The sequence below is a fragment of the Brachyhypopomus gauderio genome, chromosome 4, assembly GCF_052324685.1.
Source record: "Brachyhypopomus gauderio isolate BG-103 chromosome 4, BGAUD_0.2, whole genome shotgun sequence".
Taxonomy (NCBI): domain Eukaryota; kingdom Metazoa; phylum Chordata; class Actinopteri; order Gymnotiformes; family Hypopomidae; genus Brachyhypopomus; species Brachyhypopomus gauderio.
Window position 1 is genome coordinate 35,387,583 of NC_135214.1, and position 12,368 is coordinate 35,399,950.

At 46.7% G+C, this 12,368-nt stretch overlaps 1 protein-coding gene across 1 annotated transcript in view; it reads right to left on the bottom strand.

The window, feature by feature from the left end:
- The window catches only part of notch2 (notch receptor 2), a 51,508-nt gene that overhangs the window by 24,265 nt on the left and 14,875 nt on the right, over nucleotides 1-12,368 (bottom strand). Inside the window, 6 exon segments of the mRNA XM_077004311.1 lie at nucleotides 195-300; nucleotides 302-355; nucleotides 466-695; nucleotides 1,039-1,161; nucleotides 2,564-2,908; nucleotides 3,023-3,288. Coding sequence (XP_076860426.1) covers nucleotides 195-300; nucleotides 302-355; nucleotides 466-695; nucleotides 1,039-1,161; nucleotides 2,564-2,908; nucleotides 3,023-3,288 — 1,124 coding nt within the window.

Below are 12,368 nucleotides of genomic sequence, written 5' to 3' on the forward strand. Positions count from 1 at the left end.
ATTGCTGTGTGAGAACACCGTATCACCCTCTCCTACATCTCTATGACAACGACAACAGGAAGAGGAGATAATTCTGAAAGATACTGTACTGAGAAAAGCTGATGAGTGTGACAGTAAGAGAGGTTATTTGTGAGAAATAATGTGTGTGTGTGTGAGACCCTAAGTGTGAAAAGGCGAGGCTCTCAGGCCCTCACCGATTGTACATTCGTTGATGTCATCGTTACATGTGGTCCCCTTGTATCCGGACGGGCAGTTGCAATTAAACTTGCCGTTGACGGGGTTGGTGTCACACTGAGACCCCCGCCCTGCACGGGTTGCTAATGCACGCATCATCAATGTGACACAGCAAACCTGCACAGATAAAACATGTTAGTTCCTCCTTTAACAGCTGTTGAGAGAGAGAGAGAGAGAGAGAGAGAGAGATCCTGGTGAGGTACGGTGTCCAGCGAGGGCCACTCACCGGTCCTTGCCGAAGGGACAGCTACAGAAGAAGGAGGCGACGCGGTCGATGCAGGTGGAGCCGTTGGTGCAGGGTTTGGCCGCACAGTCATCGATGTTCTCCGAGCAGTCGAGGCCGCTCCACCCGTTCACACACACACAGGAGTAGCCGCCCGCCATGTTGCTGCAGGTGCCTCCGTTCTGACAGGTGTTGGGCTGCAGACGACACTCGTCCACGTCATCAGTACAGAACTGGCCTAGGGGTGGGTACGTACACACACACACACACACACACACACACCTCCTTGGCTCAGTATTGTGCAGGTGGTTTTGTTTACTGCCATTATTATGACCAATCAGTGTCCACACTCAAGCCTCCCATATAAACACAACCACAGTGCGTTAAGACTCTCCACTAATACTCCATGTCTAGGATTACAATGTCAGGCCTCCTAGGACCTATATGAAACAATCTGTCAAATGTGCAGCCCATGAAACAGCTGTGATTGAAGTAAACGGATGATGTACATCACACACACACACACACACACACACACACACACACACCTACACACACACACAAGCACTATTTTTTCTTACCAGTCCATTCTGGTGGACACTGGCAGTTATACGTGTTAACTCCATCCATGCAGGTTCCGCCATTTTGACAGCGATGGTCTGGGCAGTCATCTATGTTCACCTCACAATTAGTGCCATTAAAACCTGATTAAGAGGAGAGGGTGGGGAGAGAAGGAGGGAGAAAGATAGAGCAAGAGAGAGAAGTAGAGAGAGAAGGAGGGAGAAAAAGAGAGAGGGAGGAAGGGAGAGAGAAGGGAGGGAGAGAGAGGGAGAGAGGGGGGGTGGTGGTGAAAGGTTTTGTCTCATTTCATATCTTTTCATAATAATGACTTTTAAAGCACACACACAGACACATAAAAGTGCCGTAATTAAGGGTGTAATGAACTCCTGCGTTCCTGATGTCTCCCAGTGTCTCCCTGTGATGGGGAGAGCAGCGTCATTAGCGTATCACGTTCTTGCGGAGCAGAGGGGCTTCCCGCCAGGGGCAGCAGTACACACACGTTCCCACGGCCGGGCCGCTGCCCCAGGGGAGACGCTCGCTGCTGCATGCCACCCTTCACTACCAACACTCCCGTCTCAACACGAAACTCACAAGAGGAATTGCACTAGTTCCTGTCTTTCAGCTCCTAACACAAAACTGACACAGTCAGCACAGCAGTAGGGGATGAGGAAGTGATGTCACAGAGCATGTGACACAGCCTCAGAGAGGGGATGCTGGGATTTTCACAGTTTCTCCTTCTCAAGATTTTAGAAACCTCTCAAAGTTTCCAAAAACATGCCGAGCAACTTCATTCCTCCTGTGCTAGGGCAGGAGTTGTCACTTGATACATACTACGTGTTGGTATACTGTGTCTTGGTATACTGTGTCTGAGGATTCAAACATTCAGAAGACCATATCAAAAGTTCTGTCTGTGTCTGCATTAGTTTCAATTCTGCAAACAAGCTTGAAGTGAAATGTTGTCAGAGGAAATCTGTCTGCACCACCTGAACACTTGTATGTAGACTCAACATAGACACCACCTGAATATATACACACTTTAGCATTCACATGCAATAATGTATCAATCAAACAGTACTAATAATTCCAGAAAATGCTTACACATTAGTTAGTTTTAATTATAAATATAAGTGTGCCCGCGACTCCCTGGTTTAATTCCAGTATTTCCCTTCTCCCATTTCTGTCCATTCTTCTGTCCATCTCTTCTTCTCCCATTCTCCCTCTTCTGTCCATCTCTTCTTCTCCCATTCTCCCTCTTCTGTCCATTCTTCTGTCCATCTCTTCTGCTCCCATTCTCCTTCCTCTGTCCATTCCTTCTTTCCGTCTCCACCCTTCTCCTCTTCACCTCTGTACTTTCCCATTTGTTACCACTCCACTTTTAATCCCGCCCCCTTTCCTCTCATGTCTACCTCTAGTCCCGCCCCCCTCCTCCTAACTGCCAATCCCACCCCGTCTCCTCCCAGCTCCGCCCCCTCTCCTCCCAGCTCCGCCCCTCCCCCTCCCAGCCCCGCCCCTCCCTGCCCCGCCCCCTCCCAGCAGGTGTCTCACCTGGCAGGCAGTGGCAGTAGTAGTGGTGGACGTCGGAGGTAGTTCTGCAGGTTCCTCCGTTCAGACAGGGCGAGGGGTTGCAGGGCTGGTACCTGGACTCACAGTGTGTTCCGCTGTAGTCAAACGGACAGGTGCAGCGGTACGAGCCCGGCACGTTGACGCACTGCCCCCCGTGCTGACACAGCCCCGCCTTCTCCGCACACTCGTCCGTGTCGTTAAGGCAACGGGGACCGCCGTAACCAGGCGGGCAGGAGCAGGTGTACTTTCCTGCGGCCACGGAGGTGCATGTGCCCGCGTTGGCACAGGGAGAAGACACACAACCATCCTCCCTCTCACACCGTGGACCTGGCAGAGAGAACACACACACACACACCTCAGAACTACACGCCTGCATGTACAACAAGGGACGGTCAGGAAGACACAGAAAGAAGAGGGCGAGTTAGTGAGGCGCTCCCGTACCTGTCCAGCCATGGGCGCACTGACACCTGTACCTGTCCAACGGAAGGAGGACACACCTCCCCTCATTGGCACAGGGGTTGCTGGGGTAACAGGAGGAGTTGATCTGGATTTCGCAGTGAGGGCCCGAGAAGCCCAGGGGACATGTGCAGGTTGGTGTTGATGGGACCCCCACGCTGGACACACTACAGTTACCCCCATTTAGACAGTAGCCTGGTTGACACAGGTCTCTATGATGACAGTACTCGCCCAGAAAACCTGGAGTACAGCTGTACACACACACACACACACACACACAAACAGACACACACAGACAAAAAACATTAGTCATTATTACATATTCTTGTACGTTTGACAGGTTCTGTTAGAAGCATACGGGTTTGAAGAGCAGAACCGCTGTCATAACTTTCATCCAATCAGGAGACCCAGACAGCTCAGCTGACCAGATCCTCAGTGTCCTGGAACTGGTTAAAAATGTTGGCACAGCAATAAATACTTTAACATTTCAGTACTGAAATCTAAAACTGAATCATGTCTTCTTCACCGTTTTGGACAACTAAGCCAGTAACCAGTGTTGATACTGACATTTGGGTTTTGGTGGGTTGAAATAGAGAATAACACCAGATGATGTGACATACGCCAAATTTATGGACAAACCTGTGGGCAAACACTTACTGTCTCACTTTCTCTCCGTCATTCCCTCCGTATCTCACTCACACACCACACACACACACACACACACACACACACACACACACACACACACACACACACACACATACAGGCACGCACACACATACACACACACACACACACACACACACACACACACACACACACAGGCACGCACGCACATACACACACACACAGTTTTTGATCAAGTTCATAATCTAAAATTACTGACAGGAAAATCAAACAAAAAGAAACTGTTCCAGTAATCCAGTTTTGTTTCTGAAGTCCAACTGTGTGCAGGTGTATAGAGAGGGAGAGAGAGAGGGGGAGAGGGAGAGAGAGAGAGAGAGAGAGAGGGAGGGAGGGAGAGAGGGAGAGAGAGGGAGAGAGAGGGGGGGAGAGGGAGAGAGAGAGAGAAAGAGAGAGGGAGGGAGAGAGGGAGAGAGAGAGGGGGAGAGGGAAAGAGAGAGGGGGAGAGAGAGAGAGAGAGGGAGAGAGGGAGAGAGAGAGAGAGGGAGGGAGAGAGAGAGAGAGAGGGAGAGAGGGAGAGAGGGAGAGAGAGAGAGAACAGCAAAAGGGGAACAGAAAAAAGGATTGCCAGACGTCAGCACTCACTGGGTGACGCTCAGCAAACAAGAAAAAAAAAAAAAAAATTCTGGTAATGTGCAACCTTATCTGGTTAAGTAACTGTGTGTGTGTGTGTGTGTGTGTGTGTGTGTGTGTGTGTGTGTGTGTGTGTGTGTGTGTGTGTGTGTGTGTGTGTGTGTGTGTGTGTGTGTGTCACCGATACTTGGTGAAATCCAGGTACATGTCTCCCAGTGGATACTCAGGTAACACAGGAGACACAAGAAAGACACGTGTGTGTCAGGGTGCACCCTCACAGTGGTGTGTGTGTGTGTGTGTGCGCGTATGTGCGTAGGTGTGGGCACAGTGTCCCAGCTCTGCTGCTGCTATGGACCACTGGGGGACCCGGAGCTCACACTCAACCCAGCTGAACACACTCGTCCCGGCTGCCCTGAACACACTCAACCCAGCTCCCCTCAACTCCTGTTAGGTCCTGCAATGAGGTCATTCTAATCCTTGTTCATTTCAAAAGTACATTTTTTAGCAAGGTTGGTTGTGCCTATGTGTGTGTGTGTGTGTGTGTCTAAGTGACTAAACACATGCTGTGCTCCACCCAAACGCAGCTTTAAAACATTACTGAACTACAACATGTTCCCACAACTTTGAATTCACCACTGCACACTTCACTGTTCCAAACAAGATAAATAAATAAATGAATTAATTAATTGAACAAAACAAATTTATAATAACTAAAACACTCTCTCTCTCTCTCTCTCTCTCTCTCTCTCACACACACACACACACACACACACACACACACACACACACACACACACTACAAATGGTCAACATAAGCACCCCATTTTGGTCAACCTATACAAGCATGACTGTGCTGTGTGTGTCGTGCTGTGGTATAAACATACCCCCTGCAACCCCAGGTTACAAGACAGGAGCAGGAATTTCACTCCAGAAACGGTCCCTCACCCACAAACATTCTCTCTCTCTCTCACACACACACACACACACACACACACAAACACACAAAAGACGCAGGAGGTCAACATCCATGATGCATTACGAGGTCATGACAGGTCACACCAGCTCTGCTGGAGTCATTACCGAAACACCGTGTAACATATGCCATAGAATGGCCCTTCAGGGTGCCTTTAACTAAATAAACCAGAATAAACCAGAATACACAGATTATGACTACAGAGGCATCAATTCAGCAATTCTGGACTTTTTTAAATGGATTTTAATATCTGGATTTAATATTTTCCATGTAAATGTTTGACATGAAGGTACTCAGAGAGACTAAATAATGTAATGTTTTAATATTCAATTTGTGCTCAATCACAAAGCGTGAATAAATAAAAGGCGTTTTCTGCAGCCCATTGTAAAGAACTTCAAAGGGCATGTCGCCATGGTGACATCCCACTTAACACATCCTGCTGATATTTTTCTCTTTGAAGAAAAAAAAACAAAAAACAAAAAAAAAACAATACCCACAAACTGAAAAGCCCAGAAGCAAAATGAAAGTTAAAATGTGAAAAAAATGTGAAAAAGCGAGTGAAGAGGTGTGGACCAGGAGAAGCAGCGCTGAAACCCTGCAGGGATGCACACGTGTGACCAAGATATCAGCAGCAGGCATTTTCCACGTCTGGAACGTCGAAGGCTGAAAGATCCCCGTCCCTGGGACAGATCCAGAGAATTCTTGGGCGTGCAAAACTACCTAATGCAATTCCAAACCCACGGCGTGGTTGAACTGAGCATGCTCACAACGAGACTCCAGTCCCAAATATACACACACATGCACAAACGTACGATCTCCCTCCTTACAGATCTATTGGGACAGGATTTCAGATGAGGAGGTGGGGTACCATATTGATTATCTGCACATTCGCTTGTCTGAATGCTCTGTGTCAATCATTTGAATGAAGAGCACACTCCCACGCCAGTGGAGATTCTGGAAACGTTTACCCATTATAAAAGAACCAGGGAAAATAAGCCAATTTCTTATTTAAGTGAACTGAAATTTCCGTAGTCTTATGGTAAAGTTACTTTACGGGTGCATGTAGAAGTACTTACAAAATGCTCAATGTATGATCTAAGAAATGCAAATTGTAATGTTATTTATGAAAATAATGAAAACTGATCAAAACTCTGCTCACACCTAATAGGTGATGCTGGACAAAGCTGAATTCATACATGAGCAAGATCATTCTGGATTTAACTTAAGGTGGCACAGCGTCGAGCTGAACAAAACTACTCCGAGTTCAGCACAGGGCTACCTTAAGATGAACAGGCCGGCTGGCTAACCCCTGAGTGAACAGCACAGCCACCTGATCAAACAGAGGGTGTACTGCAAACATGCGTCTTGTGAGCAAACCGAAGACAGGTTCAAGAGGAGATGGACAGAAACGTAACATCTGACAAACATAACATAGTCAAAACTTTAGGGTTAGGGTGATGATATTAATTTTCAGTATGGTATCACAAGACCAACCACATGCCCCATCTTCACACCCCAACCACCAGCAAACTTTGGGCTGTAATAATGTGCCTGTGGTTGCTGAGAAGGTTCTGGAATGCCCCTCCCCCCATCCTGGGAAGGTTCTAGAATGCCCCTCCCCCATGCTAGGAAGGTTATAGAATGCCCCTCCCCCCATGCTAGGAAGGTTCTAGAATGCCCCTCCCCCCATGCTAGGAAGGTTCTAGAATGCCCCTCCCCCCATGCTGGGAAGGTTCTACAATGTTCTCCCCCCATTCACTCTGGGTACTTTGACTTCTCAGTTCTTTTTCCTAATACTCTATAACCCAGTGCCAACATTAGAAAGTGTAGGGGTAATTATCGGGTACAAAATCACCAAGCTATAGTGAGTGGAGCCGGTTCTAAGAATAAGAATAAACTTAAATTGCTTCTTCTCAAGACAAACATACTGATGCATGCTGACCAACAGCAACCCAGAACACAAGCAGCTAAACTCATCTATGGGCTTCTTTGTTATCCTTCATAAATGTCTTCTCCCTCTCCCTCACTCTCCCTCTCGCTCTCTCAAGGTGTCAAATTTCTACAGATGGTTCTCATTACCCCTCCCCTTCTCTACTCCCCTCTCTCACTCTCTCACTCTCCCTCTCTGAGCCCCTCCATCTCCACAGGGATGTGGGGTGTGTGGGTGGAAGAACCTCTCTCTCTCTCTCTCTCTCTCTCTCTCTCTCTCTCTCTCTATCTCATCCTGCACTTCATTTCAACTGAGTCCTAACATAGTTCACCAAGTTCTACACTCTAGATCTGAACACGCCTCCTCAATCAACCAAGCCATCACACACACACATTTACACACACTGCACTCACACACACCAGAAACATATCTAATCACATCCATCTGAAAGTTGAACAGCACTTACAACAATTGTTGGGTTTAAAAGGTCTGAGAGGTTTGAGAATTTAGTTCTGTCATAAAAAGAAAACAGACCATAGTCAAGGCTTCATTTCTCTCCTACTTCTCCCTTAACCTCTCTCCCTCCCTCCTTCCTCTCTCCCTCCCTCCTTCTCTCTCTCTCTCTCTGTCTCTCTTCCCATTTTCTCTCTCTCTCTCTCTCTCTCTGTCTCTCTTCCCATTTTCTCTCTCTCTCTCTCTCTCTCTCTCTCTCTCTCTCTCTCTCCCTCTCTCTCTCTCTCTCTCTCTCTCTCTCTCTCTCAAAGTTGCTCTTGGCCATATACCATTTAATACTGTTTGTTGCAATGAGCTGCCTCAAGTTTTCTCAACTCTTTCGAGATGGTTTTTCCTAAATAAAGGTTAACCAGAAGTGTTTTGGAAGTCAAATCACTCCTTGACTGCGTTCTGCTCCAGAAGGCTGGTCTTATTTTAGCCCTGTGTCCCTCCCTGCCTCCCCCATACTACTCAGCTGGCTGTAATTTTCATTGGGGAAGAAAACCTGGCTAAGACAAACACAGCGCCAGTTAGAGAGAGAGGGGAGGATGCAGGGGGTACCAGGCAAGCCAAGCAGTGAATAAAGTGAGAGAGGAAGGAGAAAAGGGAGGCAGAGGTCATGGAGAGAGAGAGGGAGGAAAGAATGGAAACGCGTGAGTGAATAGTAATTAGAAAGAAAGAAAATGTCAGCAAGACAGAAAGAGAAAAGAGTAAAACAGAAAAGTTAAAGTGTGTGAGTGAACAGGAATTAGAAAGGGAAGAAACATCAGAAAGATAGAGGACAAGAAAACACGGGGGGAGACCGACAGAGAGGGGAGGGCGGATCATTAGTCTGCCCTATGATTAAAAGATAAGGGGGGGCTCAGTCACAATGCCATAATTTCTGATCTGAGAGCAGTATGTGTCCCTACAGACAGCGCTCTGTGTGTGTGTGTGTGTGTGTTTATACACTGCTTGTCTCTGTATCCTCTTTCTTCTGACTGGATCATTTCTCCTGGCCACAAAACGTGTGCATTCACACAGCAGCTATGAAGCACTCCACTGTTCAGGGTCCTGCTAGCCACCTCCACAGTGACCAACGCACATCAAAGCACATGGGCGCAGGGTTCTAGAGTGCAGGTCGGGTTCTAGAACCACAGAGAGGAGAGTTCTGGAACTCAAGCTCATCCTGGAGTGTGTAGGCAGAACACCATGAGGTCACTAGATGTCCTGATGTGTCTGCTGAAAAAACAGGTGTGTGTGTGTGTGTGTGTGTGTGTGTGTCACCTCACTGTCATCATTCACATTAATATTCTAGCTCTGTGACTGAGACTCACCATGCTGCTTTGTGGCTTTAGAGTCTGGTTGCTACATTCTCTAGTACAGTGTAAGGCTTCTGCCTGGGTGAGCAGGTGGTTGTGTGCGTGTGTGTGTGTGTGTGTGTGCACGCATATGTATACGTGTACTTTTTACACTTTTGAAATGGGATTGCCCCTTACAGCCAGCAGGCCTCGTTAACAATAACCCACCATGGCCAGGGGCAAATATGAGTAACTCAACACTCTCTTTCCCTTCAGGTAGACCCGGCACACAGCAGCTGCCCCAACCCCCACGCTGCAATTACTCTCAACACTACCAGGGTTAGAAACGCTATAATACATGTCTAATCAGGTCATGATTGAGAGAGGGGGGGGGGGGGGGGGGGATAGAGAGAGATAGAGAGGGGGAGAGAGGGGTGGGGCTGAGAGGTAGAGAGAGGGGGAGAAGTGCAGAGATGGGGAGAGAGAGGAGTAGAGATAGAGGGAGATCATACATTTGTGCATGTGACCACAAAGGAAAAAATGGAACTTGGGATTAGTGGGTGGGACTAGTGTTTTTGTGGAGGAGAGATTATGGAGGTTAAAGTGTTTATAGAAAGTAAGTGTGAGTCAGTGCTGTTTAGATGAGACATTTTTACTGTCCTTCACAGATGGTTTATCACAGCATTAAAAATGACAACCAACGCAAACATTCACAAATACAAACCAGTGAAAAACAGTTTAAGTCTACTCAAAGAAAGGAAACAGAAGACTGCAGAGGAGTGAGGGAATGTGTGTGTGTGATTTGTGTATGTGAGCGTGTGTGTGATGTGTGTACTCTGTGTGCTTGAGTAAATCTTGGCCTCGGGCTGCCACTACACACTTGGTTGCACCTTTGACTTTGGAGACAGGCAGTAACCCAGTCTGAGAGCATGTGTGTGGAAACGTGTGACCCCATCCCTCAGTGTGTTTGTCTCGCAATCTCTCTCTCCCTCTCCCTTCACACCCCTCACTCTCTCACCTGCTGGTTACACAGTTTCACCTCTGGGGGAAAGAGAAATAATGAAGGAAAAGAGGAAAAAGGAAAGAAAGAACAGAACAATGAAGTGAGATATGCAGAAGGCAGCAGTATATAGTGAACAGGGTAGAGATAGAGGAGATGTAATGAGAGAAAATACGAATAAGAGATCTAAGGCAAAAGGAGAGTTGATGACAGGAGCATTAAGGAAAACACTCCCCTCCCTCCTCTAAGGAGAAAAGAAAGGTGAGAGAGAGAGGGGGGAAAGAGAGAGCTGATTGACATAATGATGAAGGGATGGTACTGATGGGGTAATTTCTGGCCTGTCTCCTAAAAATCTTCCATCTCAGTCAACAACAGCCAGTCACTTCTCAAATTACAAACTCTTCAGTGCTAAAAGACATATTACTGCACCCCCTTGCTGTCTCCCTCCTTCTCTCCCTTTCTCCCTCTCTCTCTCTCCCCCCCCCTCTCTCTCTCTCTTTCTCCCCCTCTCTCTCATATTCTCTTTGTCTCTCCCTCCCTACAGGCAGATTCTACATGTCAGATCAAACAAAACCCTCACTCGGTCTTCAGTCTCTCTTCCAGTAGTACGGGGGGTGCGAGAGGCAGAGATGGGTGTGGAGGAGAGGGGGATGAGTGGAGGAGAGGGGGGTGAGTGGAGGAGAGAGGGTAAGAAAGGTTGGGGGAGTATTAATAGGTTTGCACGGTTGGCCCAGGTCAAAACAAAGGTATTTTGTTCAGTGGTAAAATGGAAGGTGGGTAGTTTTGCAATGTGCTGCTATTAGAGCTGGTCTAACTTATGTACTTGAAACTTCAGGCTGTACACACACACACACACACAGACACACACAGACAGACACAAACACACACTCTCTTACTGCCTAAACCCTATCAGTCAGTGTGCACACATACCAGATCCTTTAAGCAAGCTCTTCCAGAAAAAGGTAAAACAGCTGGTGAAGAGAGTGAACACAGATTGCCTAGCAGTCACACACAGCTACGGCATTTGAACTGGTGGGCTGACTGGAGCTGACTGGTGCCAGTACTGTACTGGTGTGGCAGTAGGAAGGGGGCCGTTGTGGGTTCCCCCTCATGGTGACAAACACCACATTTTGGCAATATTCTTAAGAAAAATGTCATGTAGTCAAAGGAAACATGCCCCTGCGCGCACACACACACAAACAACGTGACACGCAAACAACGTGACACACACATTTGGTTCTCACACCCTGGCTGGAGGTTTGTAGTTGCACCGGTTCTGCCACTCACATGTTCTCTCTCCCTCACACTCACACTCACACTCACACACTCACACTCACACAGACACACTCACACACACACACACACTTCTCTTCCTGTTCTAAGCTCTGACTGATAATAAAAATAATTAAAAAAAAACAAAGCAAGTTGTTGACTCTGCTTCTCAGGTGTCACCTCTCCCACACGGGAGACAGATTGAGGGCTGGAGACAGACAGGTTTAGGGATGTCCCGATCCAGCTTTTTGAACTTCCGATCCAATACCGATATTTATTTGCACTTCCGATCCGATAAAAATATTGGCCGATACAGATACCAGCCTATCCGATCATGTATTAAAGTTTAAAGTTATTTAGCCAACATACTTTGTTGTCAAACTCATGTTGAAAAGCGTTTTACTCTTGATAACAAGTAGCCAACTGAATTAGGTGTCTTTGAATAACACACAATGGTTGGTAAGGAGAAACTGACCTGTTTATTTAGCAATTAATAAACTCAAAATAATAAATAATAAATAAATAATAAATAACAAACAGAAATTGCATCAGTAAACCAAGGCTTAAAAAGCCATAAGTGCAAATATTGTAAATTCTATTTAAAAAGTAAAACACACAACCTGAGTAGAAAATAGTCTACTATTTTCGTTTCTGCCAGTGTTACTTGTGTAGGACCTTTCTTTTTGTCTTCGGTTTTCTTTAGAAACTCTTCATGTTGTTTATGGTGGTATTTCGCTAAATGCTTGATTAGATTGGTTGTATTAAAAGTTCTTACAGCTTTAACACCACACTTGACTTTACTGTGGCATATGTTGCACTCTACCTCTTCGTCTTTGTCGTCCTTTAAGGTCAAATAATCTCACACAACTGACATTTTTACAGATAACTTCAAATTTACATGGCCGTCTTAATGGTTAGGAGATGCCCTTGAGCTAAATTGGGGAGATGCTATGCTCGTGTGCTGAAGGTGTGCTGGAAAATGCGGACCGGATTTTACTCTCACTGGCGAAAACACAGCAAAAACTGGAATGGATTATCTAAACGGATCGGACTTAAAAAAAAAAAACTGGATCGGGAGTCTGGATCTGCATTTTCTCGTGCCTGCCGATCCGATACCGATACGCATT